The following is a 20,782-nucleotide window of genomic DNA, read 5'->3' on the forward strand; positions in this document are numbered from 1 at the left end:
GTTGCTTTTGTCAACAAAGTTGTGCTCACGGCTTAAGCTAACTGGTTTACTCACCGTGACGATATCAGGCCAAAACACACCAGCCTCGTAAGCGATTGATTGATCGCTTTAAAAATATACTTTTTTTGAATCTCGAACACAACGACACACTCTTTCATCCCTTTGTCCAGTCGCAAAGCAACAACAAAGCAAAGAGGAGTGGCCTACGATCTGCACCGAAATGGCTACGGCGGTGCGTCAGTTTCCCACTGTACGGTGACTCAAACTGTCGCTCGGTAGCGAGCGAGCTAACGAGGAACTATCCGAGGGCAGGAAACGCGACAGTGACAGTTGAACATGGCTGAACTTGACCAATTCAAAGGGGAGCAGGTATTCCAACCGTGAAATGTGAAGTTGGAGTTTCCAATGTTGTTTTGCTTCTCGAACGCCTGACTAAACTTGTACTAACTCTAATGTGACAGGGCATTGAAGAGAAAATTGAGCTGACGAGAGAGAGATTCAAGAATGAATTCATCAAAGGTAAGAGATTGATGGTATTTTGGACTTGTCATTTGCCGTTTGCACCAGAATTACGTTTGTTTGCGTGCACAAATCTGCTACTACGTGTGAAATGTAGAAATATCCTTATCTATGCGCCTTCGATGTAAGCATGACAAAACGTGGTGATCGCATAATGACTTAACGAAAAGTCCCGATAAGCTTCAAATGAACGACAAACTAACAGTGGGCACTCGCCACACGCCCTGACTTTACTCACTCTACACAACACATATGGTCGCCTTAATCTTTTTGATCACATTTCTAAACAAAAACGAGGGGCGATTTTGATGAAAATGGGCTTTTTGCTTTAATTAACAATATATGTATTCAGTGTTTCCCAACATTTTTTGAGCCAAGAAACATATATGGGTGCCATCTTTCAGCTTGTGGGAAATGATTGTGTTTTGCTTTTCAATATACATCACTTGCACAAATAGATCAACATCAAAGTATTATTTGTTGTGCATCTTTTTCAGACCCTTTACTGAGAGTCACTACACTCATGCATCCGACATATTTTGTGAAGCACTTAATAAAGTGTAATTGTTATACATTTGTGCATTTTCTGCCAGATTATTAACACAGCTTGTGGAGTTAAATTTGTCAAATGTTAGATTCATCAGAAAAATATGACCTAAGGGATGTGGACAGGCTGCAGAAGGACAACTCAATGGTGGAGGGCTACCTGATGTGGCGACTCTACGTGGTGGACGAGGCCTTGAAAATGATTGATGAGAGTTTCCAGTGGAGGAAAGAGTATGGTGTGAACGGTGAGAAAATCTGAAGGAGGTTTTTTTTTTTTTTTTTTTTGGGGGGGGGGGGGGTGAACGCTGCCGGTCAATGCAACTGTTGATGTCACCTCGGTCGGTGGTTGTCTGATCAGCTGTTTCTCGAAGATGAGCCGACACACACAAGACTCATTGTGCGTTAAACATCCTGAATGGAATTCCTCTAACAACAAAACCTGCTGTCTAAATGCCCTGAGTGTTGCCTTTCCTCTGCTGAAGTCTTTAATCCGGAAAATTTAAAATGTTCAGGCTTTTTTGTTAACTGTGATCGTTGCCTAAGAAGTTTGGATATCACTCCTCCTTTGGGTGTTCATAAATGATTGTTATTCGTCCTTGAAATCAACCACCCATCCTTCATTCATTTGTGATCTCTGTCAAGTGTATTTCTCCACTGCGAGACTAATAAAGGCAAATCCAATCCAATCCAAAGTCAACTTGGACTAGTTTTAGCTTCTTTTTTCCTCTAAAGGTTGAGCTTACACACCCCTTAAAACAACTTCAAAGCATAACAACCGGTGGATTCAGGCAGTTGAGAAGAGCATGTTGCGCTTTCCTTACACGAGCCACACTTGGAGAGTAATTGTTTTCCTCCCTCAGATCTGTCGGAGAGCTCTATTCCCAAGTGGATGTTTGAGACCGGGGCAGTGTTCCTCCATGGATACGACAAAGAAGGCAACAAGCTCTGTATGTATGACACTCGAGCTGTTTTCCTTTCACCCTTTTGTTGAAATAACAAAAAGATATTTCGTGCAAATCACGGATAATAAAGTTAGTCTTTGCTTATTATTCCCCAGTCTGGTTTAAGGTGAAGCTGCATTTCAAGGATGCAAAAACAATCACTGACAAGAAAAAGTATGTGGCTTTCTGGTTAGAGCGAAACGTCAAGAAAGAACCCGGCATGCCCTTGACGGTCATTTTTGACATGTCAGAGTCTGGCCTGTCCAATATAGTAAGTATTCTTTGTTGGAGAGGTTTTATTAAGATTGTGAGAAACATGTTCAAGCCAGTAAAATGCTGGGAAGTCGTCATCTTCCCTGGTTTGTGCTCGCGGGGACTTCAGTGGTTTTACTCTTTGGAGATTAAAATAACCTTTAAATCCCGTTGGTCAATTCCAGAGGGGCTTTTTAATCTTTGGACGTGCCGTGTCACAGACGTGAGCTACCGCACGCAGTTCCTCCGATCGGGTGCAACAAACGGGGTTCAGACCTAAAGCAGCAAGATGCATAGAAAGAGAAACACAAAACGCTATGTGGCGTGCATACGAAATAAGAAGTTTCAAAAATCCAATCGGAAAACAGAGCCTCTGCTTGAGCTGGCGAGCCGCCGTTCAGTATGATCTTGTTAGGGGACGAAGTGCGCCTCGACTGCATAGCAATGAGGACTCCTGTCAATTGCGGAGCCGAGTCAGGGCTCGCGGCCTGCTTCTATTGATAAATCTGTTGATGATTGCAGTCAACGTGAACCGCTACGCTGAACAACATCGCAGGCTTCTCCGGGCTCACGGCCGAGTCCATCATTGCGCCAATTAATTTTGTAATTCATCGATGAAGTGGTCTTTAAAATGTCAGAAGATTAGGGAAAATGTGAAATAAGTCTATTCGCAAAAAGCTCTCTCCAAAATGACGTTTGCTTTAACAATGGGGAGTAGGTAATTGTATTTTAGCATTTTACCCACCCAATGTGTCAAATTGGGATATTTTTATTGTTGCATCACATACACAAAAAAGTGGATGTTAAAATTCCCCATGCAAACTTAAAAGAAACAAAGACTCTGGTTTGGCATAGTAGCAATGTAATAGAGCTGTAATTTTTATATATACAGTATATATACACATACAGCCATCCATACATTTATACATATATTTATATATACACACACAGACACACACACACATACAGGTAACATCCGACTTACGACCGGGTTCCGTTCCGACCAACCCGTCGTATGTCAAAATGGTCGTAAGTCGAAATCCATTCAAAATGTTGAATACAGACTCAGTGCAAAATGACTTGCAAACACGGTCATTTGCAGAGTAAGATGCTGGTTGGTCGGCCAAAATTGTCGTACGCGTTCCCAGGCGTTGAATCAAAATTTTAAAAAAAGGATCTGGCGGTCATGGTCGCAAGTACGGGTGGTTGTAAGTCGCGCCGGTCGTAAGTCGGATGTCACCTGTATTATATAATACTGTATGATTACTATTCTACATATAATAGCGCTGTGGTTTGGCGTACAAATAGCTCTTCTCAGATGTGTCAATGTAACTTGTACATGTAAAATATTTTAAATTGCCTCTTACTAGTTATGTTATTATATAAACATATAAGCGTGGAGACATGTCAATACGTCTCCATTGCCGACCAAGAAGCTTATATGATGCCAAATGGAAATACAACAATGATTAAAGTGTCACTTTTTTGCAGGATATGGACTTTGTGAAATATGTCGTAAATTGCTTCAAAGTCTATTACCCCAAGTTGCTCTGTAAGTAAAACTTTCACCGGAATCTTTTTTTTTTTTTTTTTTGCATTTCTCACTTTGTCCTATGTGCATTGAGTTCAAATGGAATCATTTTGTGATTTCAGCCAAGATGATTATTGTGGAGATGCCTTGGATCATGAATGGTGAGATAGTCAGCCACGATGTCTTTGGTATCAACATTTCAACCCTGAAACTCACCCCCCCCCCCCCCCTCTTTTTCCCTTCATGTTAGCTGCGTGGAAGATCGTGAAGACATGGTTGGGTCCGGAGGCCATCAGCAAGCTAAAATTTGCATCCAGATCTGAACTCCAGTCGTATATCGACCCAGAGTACCTACCGCCGCACATGGGTGGAATGGTATGTTCGGAGTGCGCTGTTTGTAAAAGTTTACATTTACACGAGAGGACATTTTGTGCTGTATAAAAGCAGTCAAATAACATTCACATACATTCATATACAGAGCAGCCTTGTCAGATCACGACTCGATTCAAGATTTCAATTGTTATCACCAATCGTCAAGATAGCGTTCCATTGACCAGAACAATGTCATTCAAAACTTCGAATTACCGTATTTTCCGTTGTGTAAAACGCACCCAAAAGCCTTAATTTTCTTCAAAAGATGACCCCGCGCCTTATACGCAGGTGCGCCTTATATGTGAAGTAATATTGAGCTACAACAGGTCTCTCAACTACTTTTAGTAGCCGCAGACTCCATTTTCCCACTGTCGAAGAAGTAGTGCATAACCACAGCCTCTACTATAGTGCCTTATATTCGGAAAACTTTTATATACCGTATTTATATACAGTAAAGTCTCGTTATATCGATATTCTCGGGAGTCGGAAAAAATATCGCTATAACCGGACTATCGATATATCCGATCTTGCGGCATGTAAATTTTCTCCTTGCGTTCATAGAAATAGTATCGCAATAAGCAGTACTATCGATATAACCGATATCGATATAACGAGACTTTACTGTATTATATTTGGAAAACGTTTTTCATGGATGCGCTTTATAGTCCAGTGCCTCTTATATATGGGAAAAGTGTGAAAATAAACCATTCATTGAGGGTGCGCCTTATACTCCGGTGTGCCTTATAGATGGAAAAATACGGTATTTTGATTCAAAAAGATCTTCTACATTGGCACAAGCTCCCCCGGGTTCTTTTCCAGGACCTGTTCAAGTACAGCTACCCGCCTCTCCCCGACGACGACTTCCAGACGCCCATCAGCGACAATGGACCCATCGTCAGCGAAGACGAGATTGAGAGCAAAGAGAGCGAACTGGAAAGCAAAGATACCGTCGAGTCGAGCTTTAACTCGGAGATTGCTGTCAAGCCCAAAAAGGTATCTTTCTTGCTGTGTCTCTCTCGCACTCACTCCTGCTCTCTCGGCTACCATCTTTTTACAGTTGAGATTAAGGTGACTCAATCATAAATGGGCAAAGTCTTTCATTTGTCTTTTAATTTTTAAGCAGTTTTGCCTGCATATAACCAGTTACATCCACGGAAAGTGGAGTTAAAATCAAACGTAAATGTCTGTAGGGCGCATATGATATGAAAAAAAGTCTGCTGAACAATGTAATTATCAATGACACCAACGCAACATATCAAATGTTAATACTATTATACCGTGCAGGTTCCTCTCATGCTGTTTTGGTTTGCAACAGAGTTTTAAATGGGCTCAGCAATCAAACATTTGAATGGCGGTACGGATAACCGAGTCAATGGACTGACGTGATCTTACCATAACTCTACATTTTTGTTTTCTGTTTAAATGAGGTGTTTATTGGTCTTTTTGGTGTTTTATGAGTAATTGTCTTTGAGATGGACACTCACGACTTCATATTGCATTTTCCCATATGTGGTTCTTCTCACAGTTAATGATTCCACAGATAACGCACAGTTGTTCTTCTCTAACATATTCAAAGGATGAGTATAGGATTACAGTGTTTAATCAAACTCTGTGGAGCTGACTGTATTATTGAGATTTGGAAGCGCCTACTCGTGAAGGTGACTTTCAACGTCTTTGATTGCATCGATGTCAAAGCTTCTCTCCCAAGTTCCCATTCGTTCTTGTATGGACCAGTCAAGGCTTATGTCATATTGTATGCTCCCCCCCTATCCCCTAACTGGATGCCCTCTAAACCCTCTGGATTTAGAGGAATACATCTATGTCCTCTGTCCACGTCCTCCTCATTCTGACCTTCGCCGCTGTGGGACCACGAGCGCACTTTTAAGATTCTATGCTATCCGCACGTAAAGTTCCAACAACAAGTCTCAGAATCTATGTGATTCGTCTTGCAGCTCACTCTGTGCAAAATAAGCCTGCGTGAAATCGATGCCCGGCAGAAAGTTCATCACTATCAAAACAGCCATTTGATGTTCTATTTGTGTGCCTCGACATCGAGGGTCCCCATCAACTCGGGCTTTTGTACGAGCACACAAGCACGGCTAGTATTTATTTCTGTCCGGTGCCGTCACCATTTGTGGGGCAAACTGAAAACCACTGCAACGGCTGAAAACAGCAAATCCCTCAGCCTTCAAATTCCAGATGAACAAATGAAGGCATTGTCAGGTTAAACCGTGTTGATCATGCACATCGGATGAAGGTCAGCGACAGCAAATGCAAATCAGTAGGTATTAAACTCATTGAAAAGTGTCTTTCATCTGTGCTGGAAAAAGTGAACTTTGTTTGCATTCTTGCTTGCCCCAGAAAAAGTACGGTGTCATTAAACCAAGTCAACTTTTGAGTTGCCAGGTCCAACTCCAGACCAGGGTTGCCACTTCTTGAGCTCTCGGACAGCGTTTAATTCAGTGGACAATTTACTATGTGACCAGATTCCAGAGTGCATGATGAGCTAAGACCAAACACCAATGGGTCAAGACCAAGGTTTTGAAGGGTACCCACAGAGTTAACGTCAACACTTGGAGATGCCAAGTCAAGACTGATGAGATGAAGCGATTCAGTTGGGACCAGGCTTTTGACTCTGTGAGACACAGTCACGAGAAAAAGCGAGGCACACAAATCCAAAGGGCAACTTTAATTGCACTCACTTCCAAGAATTGTGGCGTATCAAAAAAAATGATTTCTTGTGTCCATCATGTGATGATGGTTCAGATCAGGCAAAGCCTGATGTAATTGAAGGGAGGCATCAGATCTCAGAGAAATACGGTATTGCATCATACCTTCCAAATAATGTTGAATTGGCCGGTGTGGAGCCCCCTCTCCCCTGTTAAAACAAAACCTGAACAAATTTGTGAATAGCGGTCCACGTCACGCGTGAATGAGTTTTCTTCCTTGGGTGCCGATAAAGCCCTAGTCAGACCTCTGGCAATGTTTTTCCCTTCCCTTCCAGCATTTACCTTTTGTCCATGTTAGCACATTGTTAAAGCTTCAGTTGTTGTTAAAGCGTGACATAAATCAATATGTATGTATTGTATTGTATTTTGTACAGCCATCCCCATTTCAATCTCAGATAATTCCAGACCCATATAATTTAGGAATTAGCTCTTTTTTAATGAAAGAAGAGAGTCAATGGTTTCTTACACTGAATTGAATGTTTATGTAGTCCTAAAACTCAATATTCTGTCTGCTGCAGTCTGAGTGCAAATGACAAAAACCCTGACACTGGGGTGGACACATATTTGCACATCGTTTGACAGTGAAGTCAAATCAGAGGAATTTTCCCCAATTTTCTGTTGATGGAAATGTGACAAAGGGAAGGAAAAATCACTTGCAGTGGCTGCCCTCGAGCTGTCTGAAGCTCTGGTCTACCATCTCTTCCTCTTCAGGACAGGATCGTGTGGGACCCTGACGGGGTGATACTTGATGACGTTAATTGCCTCTCTCTCTTTTTTTGAAATAAGGGCTGGAGGTGGTGATGCAGCATAGGATCACTGCACCCACACTCGGTGTTCGCACTGTGGAAGATTTCTGCAGGCCGCAAAAGCCGCCCTTTGACCCCGTTTTGGATGCGACATTTCGATTTGATCTACATTTCAACATTTCACTGAGCCTACTGCATTTCCTACTTTTTTTCTCATGAAGAAACAAAGGCTACTGGACTGTTAGCTTGTTTTGTTTGGTTGGTTTTGCACAATGTTGATCATGCACATTTGATTGACCACCAGCGTCACTCCATTCAAACATTCCATACCTCCCCGCCCCCAAATTTGCATTAAAAGTACTGAAATTGAGTTACTGTTTTTAAACAGTAGACCAGTAGCAAAAATACAACTGCAATAAAACTAAACTCACGTACTTTGGAAGCCAATCCAAAGAGAAAACCAAACGCCTCATCCCCAACTCAGTGACAAACGCGAATCATGTTGTGATTTCCTACCCTGTAGAGCACAGGTGTCAAAGTCAAGGCCCGCGGGCCAAATCCGGCCCACCACATCATTTTTTTCGGCCCGCGAAAGCAAATCAAACTTGTTAAATTCCATGATGATTGCTAAACTCTGAGCCAAAATTTCATATTTTTGGATGTCAACCACAATAAAAGTCATTATTCTTGACTTCAGATTTGAAAACGAGTTATTCATTAATTTGCTGTGTGCTCTATATGTAATATTTGAAGGGATTTAAACATTCTAATGGGTTCCCCAAATTCATAACGGTCCTGGAGAGGAAACCATAACTACAATGTGGCCCGCGGCAAAAAATGACTTTGACACCCCTGCTGTAGAGTCACGGTCGCTACATTTCATTCTTCTGATATTTGCTTCAGCTCTTAACCATTTCAAGCACTCAACGTGTGTAAATGATGCTCTCCAATTGCAATTTTTTTTTGGAATGATTGATTTATTTTTTATGATCTGTATTTGTATGAGGTTTTAGTAACAGCAGTGCCTTTGATCATCTCAATATGAATGTATTTTAATTTTAATCTGTAATTTTTATTTACTAACCCCCCCCCCCCCCCCCCCCCCCCCCCCGGGCATGTGTTACATTAAACTACTCTTTTTAATTACTGCTGTAATGTTTCAAGTTTGCACTTTAAAATGATACAGACGAATAAAATGGGATTTTTAAAAATTCTTTCACAATGTCTTCATTTTTTGCGCAAACAGTAATGTCAAGCTGGCGTCCTCAAATTACACACTTCCCCTGTGAGTCACTCACTTTCCCAACACATGTCCTCTCACCTTTGCATACCCATCCAAACCACGTGAACTCAATAAAAACCCACAGACCCAATCCCACTCACCAGTGACCAACCATCACCACACCTCCCCTCTGCTTTCTGTTTTCCGTGATTTTCCGCAAACATCTTCAAAATCAACATCCTGTTATGATCTTGCGGTGTGACGATTTAGGTCAAAGTGTGTGCGGGTGATTTTTTTTCTTCCCCTCCCTATCCATAGTCACAAGTCTGCGGTTTATCTTAGTTCTGCATTCTTCAACAGACATGCTTTTTTGTTGATCTATTCATAAATGAGAACAAGAGTCAGGGTCCTTCAATGTTGGGAATGGGTGAAGAACGTCTATCACACAATTAATTATTAGCCTTCATTATCTGACAGGTCTTTGCACGTGGAGGCTAGCAGGTCAACAAAGCTCCAAGGTTGTTGCTATCCTGTTTTGTAATTAAGAGTCTCATTTTCTGCGCAGGTCAATTTCCTGGAAGACAATGATAAGGGAGAGAGCCGCAATAAAGGAGCCAGGAAACCCGTGACCACATTTAAAGGAACCCTGTTGGACATCAGGTACATTTCAACAAATATATGTATCTTGGGAGGGGCGGTGCTGTTGTTATCACTTGGTGGCTATATAATAATAACACACGCACCCAAACTTACGAACGAGATACGTTCCGAACGGTCGTTCATAAGGTGAATTTTTTCCTATGTTGCTTCAGTGCTATATTTGGTATAGAATGTTTGTTTATGGCTTATATAAGTATGTTTAAGGTTTATAGAAGTATGATTAGAGGGAAACTGACACCATTTTTTTGTTTCCTAACTGACATCAGAAAAACGTTTTATAGCATCTAAAATACCCAAAACACGCAGGCTGATATTTTTAGTCAAATGAAAAACACCAATAAAAATGAGTTATGTCCCAAATCTATTTCAAAATGAGCTCGGGATGGCGAGTTTCAGAAGGTCCCGCCCCCTTGTTTGTGACGTCACGCAAGGACGTCTTGCCTTGCTCTAGAATCAAAACAATGGCTTCAGATTCGGAGAAGATGCTTTCCTGTTACTCATCCAGTTATGAATATGATTCAAATAGTTCTGAAGAGGAAAAGCATAAATGTTTGCAATCGATTAAAGAAGTCCTTCCATCTCATTTTGAGGCATTTGGACTCCAATGTAACGTCCCGGAAAATGCACAAGATGGCGCCCAAGCTCCGTTGGAAATGGGCTGATTTGTCTGCTGGGAATTTGTGTCAACTAGAATCAAATAGTAGTCTTGGTGCAACACACAATGATTCACCATTGCATTATTTATGTGTTTTCCTTCTAATTTCGGCATCAACACGGATCAACACGAAGTTCTCAGACCAAACAAAGTACCCAAAATGCATTGTGTGTCGCTTTCTCGGTAAGTGACGATACCTACCGTGACATCACGGTTGGTATCGTCACCAACTCAATAACAAGACTTCCTGAATATTCAGTGCGAGTCTTAAAACGTAAACCATAGCTATATGCCGTCGAATCTTTGTAAAATACGCTCAGTAGAAGTCATTTCAAGTGATTTAACAAATTATGGACACAACTTGTCCGGAGGCGTCGGTTGTCCTTTAAGGCTTGTATAAGTAACCTGTATTGGTGTGTACTGAAAAAAATAAACATTTAATAAAACATATCCTCTATAAAGATATGTAGATGAATAACTGGAGAGAATACTACATATGTTAGAGAGAAAGAGATAGAGAGAGAGAGACAGAGAGAGACAGACAAACAGCTTGAAGCTCCTGTCAGGATTCACCCCAAGCGTTCAGGTTAAACGATCTTTCGCCTTTTTATATTTATATCCCGGCATCGTCTTCTCCTCATGGCTAATGTACGTCTTCTCTTGACATTTTCTTTCAAAAAAGACCAGTTTCGTCGACATTGAATACGTTTAACCCCCACTCCTCAAAAAAAAAAAATCTATGTACCGTATTTTTAGGATTATAAATCGCAGTTTTTTTCATAGTTTGGTCGGGGCTGCGACTTGTGAATCGGAGCGACTTATATATGCTTTTTTTTATTACTGTATATCATTTCACATGTTATTTTCACATTAAACCGCAAGAGCGCAGAGAAGAGGAAGTGGCGCCTAGTCTACCTACCGAATTGGGGGAGTTATTTAAAAGTGACACCGAGGATGAAGATTTCCTTGGATTTGGTGATTTGGAGTAAAACCTGATATTTTGGTAAACTTGTTAGCATGTTCTTTGTGCTAGAGCTTGTAAAAGACTGAAAAAAGAAGTGACACGGAGCCTGATGTTCTCTATTTTATTTTAATTTAATTAATTTATTTTAAATTGCTTTTCAAGATGACATGTATGTTGTTTGGTGTTGGATGTTATCAAATAAATTTTCCCCAAAAATGCGATTTATCCTCCAGTGCGACCTATATATGTTTTTATCTTTTTAATTATGCATTTTTTGGCTGGTGCGACCTATAATCCGGAGCGACATATCATCCAAAAAATACGGTACTGTTATATCATGTTGTCTAAAATGTTTATTGTCACCGAGCCATTGTTGATGTATGTGTACCTCAATAGCTCAATTGATTCGGCTTTGTAAAACGATGGGAATTACAGGTGCCGGTAATCGATTGGTCATCGAGTAGAAGGGAGTCGCTGCTGTTACTGAACAGAAATCAGCACTAAGCCATCGATTTCCTCGCTGAGGCCCCCTAAACACTCAATCAAATCTGCGACATTTTTCTGCCTCTTCGAATGTTTGAGGGAAGGCAACACAGAATGATGTATGCGTATCATTTGCGGCTCGAGGCGTAAACCTCGCGGCAAAGATTCATGGCAAGCCCAGATAATTGGAGCATATTTGTCGAAATGAGATGTGAGCAAGGCGCATCTTGGAGATTAATCCTCCCAATCTTTTATACGTAACGTCTACTCTATGAGCCATAAATCAATTATTTATTTCACCAAAACATAACATGTTTACAACTTTGTGGGGACATCCCGCTGTATAAAAAAAGACCAAAAAGGCATGCTAGGATAAGGAAAACCCCCATGTGCTCTTAGTTTTCTTTCAACGCTTTGTTTCACCATTTCCACGAAGTGCTTTTGGCACTGCATCCTCATCCTTAAAGGACAACCGACATCACTTTTTTGTTTCCTAACTGACATTAGAAAAATGTTTTATAGCATCTAAAATACCCAAAACACGCAGTATGATATTTTTAGTCAAATGCAAAACACCAATAAAAATGACTTGTGTCCAAAATCAGCAAAAAAAATGAACCCGGAAGTGGCCAGTTTCAGAAGGTCCCGCCCCCTTGTTCGTGGTGTCACCCCAAGATGTCTTGCATTGCTGGAGAATCAAAACAATGGCTTCAGATTCGGAGAATATGCTTTATTGTTACTCATCCAGTTATGAATATGATTCAAATAGTTCTGAAGAGGAAAGCATACATGTTTGCAATTGATTAAATAAGTCCTTCCGGGTCATTTTGAGGCATCTGGACTCCAATGTAGCGTCCCAGAAAAGAAGCAGAAAATGGCGACCAAGCTCCGTGTGAGGAATTAATCAGCCCGTTTCCACAGGCTGATAAATTCCTTCCATGGAGCTTGGACGCCCTCTTCTGGTAGCTTTTGGGTGCAACACGAGGTTTTCAGACCAAACAAGTACAGCAAAATACAAGGACTGCTACAATGTGTCTTTTTATCGGTCAGGGGCGTTCCTTCAGTGACGTCACGTACGGACTCGTCACCAACTCAAAAACAAGACTTCCTGAATGTTCAGAGCGAGTCTTAAAACGTAAAATATAGCTATATGCGGTGGAATCTTATTAAAATACACTCAGTAGAAGTCATTTGAAGCCATTTTAAAAATTAAGGACACAACTTGTCCGGAAACGTCGGTTGTCCTTTAAGTTGTCTGCATCGTGCATATTTCCAATGAGCATATATTTATCAGAGCTTGCTGTCAATGTCTGTTTTCCCAGCACGTAGCCGCTTTGATCCAATGACTGTGGCAGCTGAGGACTAACAAATCACGTCAATAAAAATATCGCAATGAGCATTTCATTCCACGATGATTCTAGGTTACTTTTTAATTCAAGGCCAAGAATTTCCCCGTAGAGAAGAGGACGGGGATGCTTTGATTGCCTGTCTTGTCCAAGCCGTCACTCAATTTTACAATTGGCTTTTGAGTACCGTGAGCAAATAACACAAGGGACATGAAAAAGGAAAAAAAAATACACAGCACTTCCTCTTTCATTCGAAGCAGCAACGTCGCCTTTATATGAGGAAGAAAGTGTATTGGAGTTTTTTTCTTTTGATACCCGCATTGTTTGTGTGTTTAGAATATAATAACTATGTCACCGTCTTTCCTGTTTTCATCGGATAATAGTGTGTTATTCCTCGAAGGGCGTCCACAGTAGCTGACAATCCAAGTCGTTGACATTGTTTGAACGAGCTTATGGAACAGACTGGATATTTGAGAAGTGGCAAAATGTCAAAAACGACTCTCAGTGTATTCCGTTCTACACCTTTGGATACGACGGCCATAATAATTAATGCACTTCGAGTGGAACCTGTTCACTCATTCACTGCCATTCATGAATTTATTTGGCAATTGAAAACATGACATAGAACTCCATTCCCGAATTCGTTCAGGTTTAGTTTTTTCATTCTTGGGTGCCGATAAAATGCTGGTCAGACGTCTGGCAATGTTTTTCCTTTCCTCAAGGGGGCAGCATTTCCCTTTTTCCTATGTTAGCATGTTAGCACTTTGTTCCAGCTTCAGCTGTTGTTAAAGTGCTACATAAACCAATATGTACGAATTGCATTGTATTTTGGACAGCCACCCTCATTTCAAACTCATATAACTCCAGAGACATAAATTTAGGAATGAACTCTTTTTTTCTGATGAAAGAAGAGAGTAAGGCTTCTTACGCTGCATGTAGTTCTAAAACTCAATATTCTGTGGGTCCAGGAATTTGAGTTTTTACGCTTTTTAATCGGAGATCGCACGAGGTGTGCACGGCGTTCTGTGTGAATCGGTCTCTTTGAATACAAATAGAAAACCATTCCAAATGGATTTTGTTTAGGTCAATATAAAATGAAGGTCCATGTCCCCAACTCCCCTGAGAAATTGTTGATGGACATATTGAACATACCGCAAACAGCTACTGTGCATAAAGGAGGAATTGTTTAAGATTCTTTATCATTAATTGGCAGTACATATGCACCTAAAAGCTAGCAACCACTCATTTGACGACAACGAGGTTATAATCTTAGCGAGAGAAAATAGATGGGATGAAAGGGGAGTAAAAGAAGCTCTTTTCATGAAACAGCAAAATCCTTCCCTTAACCGTAATGGTGGGGTGAGGTTCAATTTGGATCGTTCGTACAATAGACTGCTTAGGCAACATAGGCTTAGTTATGCTGATGATGTGGTACCAGGGCAAATTGGGCAATCATGCCAGTCGGCAGTCAGGACAATAGAAGCAATCAGTGTAGCCGCAGGGATTAGTCCTCTGCTCCCCACAACCTGAGAGCAGGGACCAATCATAGTCCGGCACCGCCACATCTGGACAGTCGGGATATATATAGGACCGAAACTAACAGTAAGACTTTAATTTGCTGATGAAGCTTCTTGGATAAGAGGTGAAACGTCCGACACCTTCAAAGATGTATAGATGACGGCTGAAGAAACCTTTTCATCGCTTTATCATACTGCTTTTACTTTGTAGTATCTGACATTTATTTCACCCACCCCCTTCCCACCTGTCTTGCAGCCCTGCAGAAGAGCTCAGTTTTGGTTGCGGAGATACAGAGAAGAAAAGCCTCATTATCCTGAGCAATGTTGCGAAAAACCCATTGGCCTTTAAGGTGAGCGCATGCCACGAGCAGATCGCCCATGCGAAAACGGATCACACAGAACTGCCCGTTGATCACCGACAATGGGTTTCAGTCCCACGCGCAACAAATGAAGATCTGCGAAAGATTCAAACCTACGTGTATTTATGTATGACACTGCCCCCTGGTGCCACTGCCATTCCCGAATAAATTCGGGAATGGCAGTGAATGACTTAACTGTCCTTACTGCATTTTTTTCTGCAGTACAATACCATAGAGTTCAATTTACTGTTTGAGGGACTCGTCTGTGATATAGTATCTGCTTTGATTTTACTTCACTGGCCACAAAATGGTTCTCATTTTAACTCATTCACTGCCATTCCCGAATTTATTCGGGAATTGAAAAGGATGACATGGAGCGCCATTCCTGAATTTGTTCGGGTTTTGGGTTTTTTCGCGGGGGCGTGCCGATAAAGCGCTGGTCAGACCTCTGGCAATGTTTTTCCCCTTCCACGAGGGGGCGGCATTTGCGTTTTGTCCATCTTAGCGCATTGTTACAGCTTCAGCTGTCGTTAAAGCGCTATGGAATGCAATATGGATGTATTTTATTGTATTTTTACAGTGCACCCCCATTTCATACCCTGATAACTCCAGATCCATATAATTTACGAATGAACTATTTATGTCTGATGAATGAAGAGAATCTGAGGTTTCTTACGCTGAATTGAATGTTTATGTAGTCCTAAAACTCAATATTCTGTGGGCCCTGCAATTTGCGTGAAAATGACATCGCCTGGCAGTGAATGAGTTAATGGCTGTTCCTTGACAGGTTCGGACCACCGCGCCGGAGAAGTACAGGGTGAAGCCGAGCAGCAGCACCTGCGAACCTGGCGCCTCGATCGATATCGTGGTGTCTCTGCATGGAGGTAGTGTTCCCAGTTCACTGAAGCTTACCGAATGCTTCCAAATGATCTCATGGCTCGCCCCACTAAAAGTGCCTGACATTTATGTTCCGCTAAGATGACTTGTGCTGAAATGGGGGCAACTCCCATGATGCCACACATCATCAACAAGCTCATGTGTTGTTTTGATTGACAGGCCCGCACAGGCAGAAAAGACATCCGCTGCCTCTTTGAAGCCCTTCACACGTTTCATGGTTTGCTTTCATTTTTGGCCAGGGTCTCAAGCGTCCCCCCAGGATCGCTTCCTGGTGATGGCGGCCGAGATGGACAACGTAGGATTGCAGGAACTTGCGCAGTTCTGGAAAGAAGTGCAAAAGACTAAAATCATGGAGCACAGGTACTGTCTTGTATTTCCATTGTTTTTCCATTTCCATCTTATTTAAAGGACAACCGACGTATCCGGACAAGTTGTGTCCATAATTTGTAAAATGGCTTCAAATGACTTCTACTGAGCGTATTTTACAAAGATTCCAACGCATATAGCTATATTTTACCTTTTAAGACTCGCACTGAATATTCAGAAAGTCTTGTTTTTGAGTTGGTGACAAGTCCGTACGTGACGTCACTGAAGGAACGGCCTTGGCCGAGAAAAAGGACACATTGTAGCAGTCCTTCCATCACGTCAATATATTTTGCTGTGCTTGTTTGGTCTGAAAACCTCATGTTGCACCAAAAAGCCGCCAGAAGAGGGCGACCAAGCTCCATGGAAGGAATTCATCAGCTTGTGGAAACGGGCTGATTAATTCATAACGGGAGCCTGGATGCCATTTTCTGCCTCTTTTCTGGGACGCTACATTGCAGTCCAGATGCCTCAAAATGGCACGGAATAAATTATTTAATCAATTGCAAACAAGTATGCTTTCCTCTTCAGAACTATTTGAATAATATCCATAACTGGATGTGTAACAAGAAAGCATATTCTCCGAATCTGAAGCCATTGTTTTGATTCTCCAGCAATGCAAGACGTCTTGGCGTGACGTCACGAACTGGGGGCGGGACTTTCTGAAAATGCCCAATTCACAGCTCAATTTTTGGCAGATTGTGGACACTTGAAGTCATTTTTATTGGTGTTTTCCATTTGGCTAAAAATATCAGCCTGCATGTTTTGGGTGTTTTAGATGCTATAAAACGTTTTTCTGATGTCAGTTAGGAAACAAAAAAATGGTGTCGGTTGTCATTTAAGGTTTTTATCCCTCCGTTACAGGTTACGCTGCCACGTTGTTGAAAGTGTCAAACTAGCACCGAGCCCTCAGAATGAGATTGGCGATCTGGGAAACAACAAGGATATAAACGCAGCGGTAATTAACAATATTATCTCTCTCCATTTTTTTCTCTCTCTCTCTCTCTCTCACACACACACTTTTGTAGCAAAATACACTAGTTTGACTACACATTTGACAAGTGGGAAAAAATGTTTACTTCCTGATTACGTCAAGGAAGAGTACAAGGAAAATGGCCGTCCCCATTCATATTCATCACAAATGTAAAAAGAATGTATTTTCACAACCAAAAGTTGCACGCGTTGCAAGCGTCTTTAATTTTCTCCAAAATGGAACGGGCATCTTATAATGCAGGTCCACAATGTGTGAAATGCTGTTGTGTGACCCCGACAAAAGGTTCCATTTGACTGACCTGACCGACGGCGTCAATCAAATTGAGCATTATTATTCACAGTACAAAGGCAGAATTTCTATTAGTGTTTTGGAATGGACATACTCACTATTACAGATTTTGTGTATGCATTTTGATAGAAAAAAAGTGTTGTTTTTTTTTAAAGTTTGATTGACATTTTAATTAAAAGCCACAAAAACATAACTGTTTATATTTTCATAGCATGCCCCACATATGCCGGTAGGCTGCCTGGCACTGGATGAAAGTTTAGTAAGTATTTGCTGACTGAAAGCTTTCTGCTGCTTCCCTGGGAAAAGGTTGCAAGGACCAGTTTCCCCATTTGAATTTAGCCTTTGGCTCAGCCAGCATGTGGACAAGCAAGACGGCTTTCGCGTCTTTTATTGACAAGACTCTTGTTCCTCGGCACGATTTGGCTCCCCTCCCCCATCACCAATCCAGTCGAAATGCAAACTGTCATGTCGTCGACCTCTTTTCCAGGCTTTGCAAAGCTAAATGCTTGCCACCTCTACGCTCTACTAACAGACGTGACTTCTTTTTATCTAGTTTGGGTCAGAGTGCGATGGCACAGGGAGTTTCTTGCAGGATTTCCCAATCATAATCCTGTAATACTTTGGAACCTCTCAGGTCAAACACAATCAAAAAGAAAAAGCTTGGTAACAGCCCCCCCCCCCACCTCCAATAGGAATTGAAATACTCCTTTCTAGGTTCATGACACCTTTTACTTAACCTTTCAAGGACAACCGACATCACATTTTTGTTTCCTAACTGACATCAGAAAAACGTTTTATAGCATCTAAAATACTCAAAACACACAGTATGATATTTTTATTAAAATGCAAAACACCAATAAAAATGACTTAGTCTCCAAAATCTGCAAAAAAAAAATGGGGCTGCGAATTGGGCGTTTTCAGAAAGTCCCGCCCCCAGTTCGTGACGTCACGCCAAGACGTCTTGCATTGCTGGAGAATCAAAACAATGGCTTCAGATTCGGAGATTATGCTTTCTCGTTACGCATCCAGTTATGAATATTATTCAAATAGTTCTGAAGAGGAAAGCATACATGTTTGCAATCGATTAAAGAATTTATTCCGTGCCATTTTGAGGCAACATTGAGGGGAAATGTATCACCAAAAAAGAAGCAGAAAATGGCGACCGTTTCCACAGGCTGATAAATTCCTTATATGGAGCTTGGTCGCCCTCTTCTGGCTCTTTTTGGTGCAACACAACGTTTTCAGACCAAACAAGCACAGCAAAATGCATTGACGTGATGGACGGACTGCTACAATGTGTCCTTTTTTTTCGGTCAGGGGCGTTCCTTCAGTGACGTCACATACGGACTCGTCACCAATTTAAAGACAAGACTTCCGGAATATTCAGCGCGAGTCTTAAAGCGAGTCTTAAAACGTAAAATATAGCAATATGCTGTTGAATCTTTGTAAAATACGCTCAGTAGAAGTCATTTGAAGCCATTTTACAAATCATGAACACAACTTGTCCGGAGACGCCCGCCGGTTGTCCTTTAACTGTACTGTTAACAGACTCTGCTTCGTAATAGTACCACTGCAATTGAAAACTGTACTCGTGAAAGCCAGTTTTCCCCTGCGCTTCACTGGGGAATTGTGAAATACGGGGACAGAGGTTGGAAGTTTGACAGCATACTCTGACTTCTCTTGTCGTGCAACATTCTCATTCGCCGACACCCACGTCATTCACAAGAACAGGCTTTGCTTTTTTTTTTTTTAAACACAGATACTACAGTAGAATGCGAGAAAACCTCCCCAGTGCATGCGCCTCACATGCACATTATTGTATTTAATAATGAAAAAAATGATATTTTAGCCCATAGAGCAATCAATTGGATGATCGTTAAGAACGCAAAATTCCGAAGCAAGACAAACCACTCACCACTCTCTCCTTTTGATACTGTTTCGGGTTCGGTCAACTTCATAACTCCTCCACTTCCTTTTACATGTCCCTGAAGTGTCCTCTTCGGGTTTTCCTCAATCCTCTAAGGTTGTTTTTTCTTCTCCCAACAGCTAATGCGGTTGATGGCGTCCAACTCGCGGCTGGAGCAGAACGTCGACATGTGTATGTGGGTCCAGAAGGTTCTGGTCTGCCTGGTTGTGATTTTGCTGGTGATCAACCTATACTGCATCCACCTGTTGATGACGGACCAGCAACGTTCTTGACCATCGAACATCTCAAATGACCAATCTCTTACCCCCACCCCTTAAAAAAAAAAAAAACAAGGACTTACTGCGCCAAATTGATGGGCACATTTTGCACTGCCCCTCAACAAAGACACTTTTAATAACTTTGCTGCATTTTTTTGGAAGCTAGAGAATAATATTTATTGCGAAACATATGGTGGAAACAAGTATATTTCTTGATTATATTGTATAATGTTTGATATGATACTCTAATGCAGATATAAAAATAAACAAGTAATTTTTGCACCGTTTGCAAAATAAGTCATTAAGTCACATGATGACATTTTGACTTGGAACAATGTGAAAAAATTACCATGTAACGTCTAATGTAATTTGCGTAGTTTGATCTTAACACAAGGTCGGAGTTGTTGAGAATTGGAGGACTTAGACTTGATTGCACTACTTGGAAATCTTATATCTCCTCAATGATGCCATATATTTTTAACTCATTCACTGCCAGACGTGTAAAAATATGTCCTCTCCAGTGCCAGGGTTTTTGCCATTGTCACTTGAATTCCAGGAGCCACAGAATACTGAGTTTTAGGACTGCCTGAACATTCAATACAGCGTTTAGAAACCTTAGATTCTCTTCTTTCATCAGAAAAAAATAGTTAATTCCTAAATTATATGGGTATGGAGTTATATGGGCTTGAAATGAGGGCAGATATTCAAAATACAATGCAATACATACAAATTGGTATATATACAACAGCAGAAGCACAAACATGCAAAACAGCGAAATACTTCCCCCTTGTGGAAAGGGAAAAAAACATGGCCAGAGGCAATGGCCAGCGCTTTATCGGCACCCAAGCATGAAAAAAAGCAAATTCGGGAATGGCGCTCTCCGTCATTTTCAATTCACAAATAAATTTGTAAATGGCAGTGAATGAGTTAATTTCCAACCTGAGAAAATGTACCTTCAAAACTGCAGAAGTACAATAAAATGTGTAACGTGGAATATACATGAAAAAAATCAATTGAAAGACCAGATTACAAATACCACAATAATTGGATTGGATTTACCTTTATTAGTCTCGCAGTGGAGAAATTTACATTTCACAGCAGCAAAGTTATGAAAGGAAAGAAAGAAGTAGAAAAACAAAATACAGGAGCTGCTGTAAAGGCAGTCACTCTCGCGGCGCCATCTTGAATTCAAAAGAACCAAAAAAAATGACAAC

At 41.2% G+C, this 20,782-nt stretch overlaps 1 protein-coding gene across 4 annotated transcripts; it reads left to right on the forward strand.

Moving 5' to 3' along the window:
• The first annotated feature begins 60 nt into the window (after positions 1–60).
• mospd2 (motile sperm domain containing 2) lies at positions 61–20,562 on the forward strand. 4 transcript variants are annotated; one of them, XM_089002901.1, is made up of 16 exons: positions 61–369; positions 462–519; positions 1,155–1,310; positions 1,926–2,012; positions 2,123–2,277; positions 3,750–3,810; positions 3,912–3,950; positions 4,040–4,164; positions 4,981–5,154; positions 9,424–9,518; positions 14,740–14,833; positions 15,630–15,726; positions 15,979–16,099; positions 16,967–17,060; positions 17,596–17,643; positions 19,431–20,562. In XM_089002901.1, exons 1-16 carry the CDS (start codon positions 337–339, stop codon positions 19,581–19,583), a joined length of 1,590 nt encoding a protein of 529 aa, XP_088859027.1. In that variant the 5' UTR covers positions 61–336; the 3' UTR covers positions 19,584–20,562. The 4 variants fall into 4 exon arrangements, with proteins under 4 accessions (XP_088859027.1, XP_088859029.1, XP_088859030.1 ...); XM_089002903.1 differs by having other exon boundaries at positions 1,180–1,310; XM_089002904.1 differs by having other exon boundaries at positions 1,192–1,310.
• Positions 20,563–20,782: the final 220 nt, after the last annotated feature.

Source organism: Hippocampus bargibanti, linkage group LG08 (genome assembly GCF_051943395.1).
Source record: "Hippocampus bargibanti isolate YZ-2025 linkage group LG08, ASM5194339v1, whole genome shotgun sequence".
Taxonomy (NCBI): domain Eukaryota; kingdom Metazoa; phylum Chordata; class Actinopteri; order Syngnathiformes; family Syngnathidae; genus Hippocampus; species Hippocampus bargibanti.

Bases quoted from the DNA above. Each gene is read 5' to 3' on its own strand.
- mospd2 (XM_089002901.1), top strand. From the start codon at position 337: ATGGCTGAACTTGACCAATTCAAAGGGGAGCAG. The intron at 3,811-3,911 runs GTAAGTAAAACT...TTGTGATTTCAG, and splicing joins CTATTACCCCAAGTTGCTCT to CCAAGATGATTATTGTGGAG. The intron at 9,519-14,739 runs GTACATTTCAAC...CCTGTCTTGCAG, and splicing joins GGAACCCTGTTGGACATCAG to CCCTGCAGAAGAGCTCAGTT.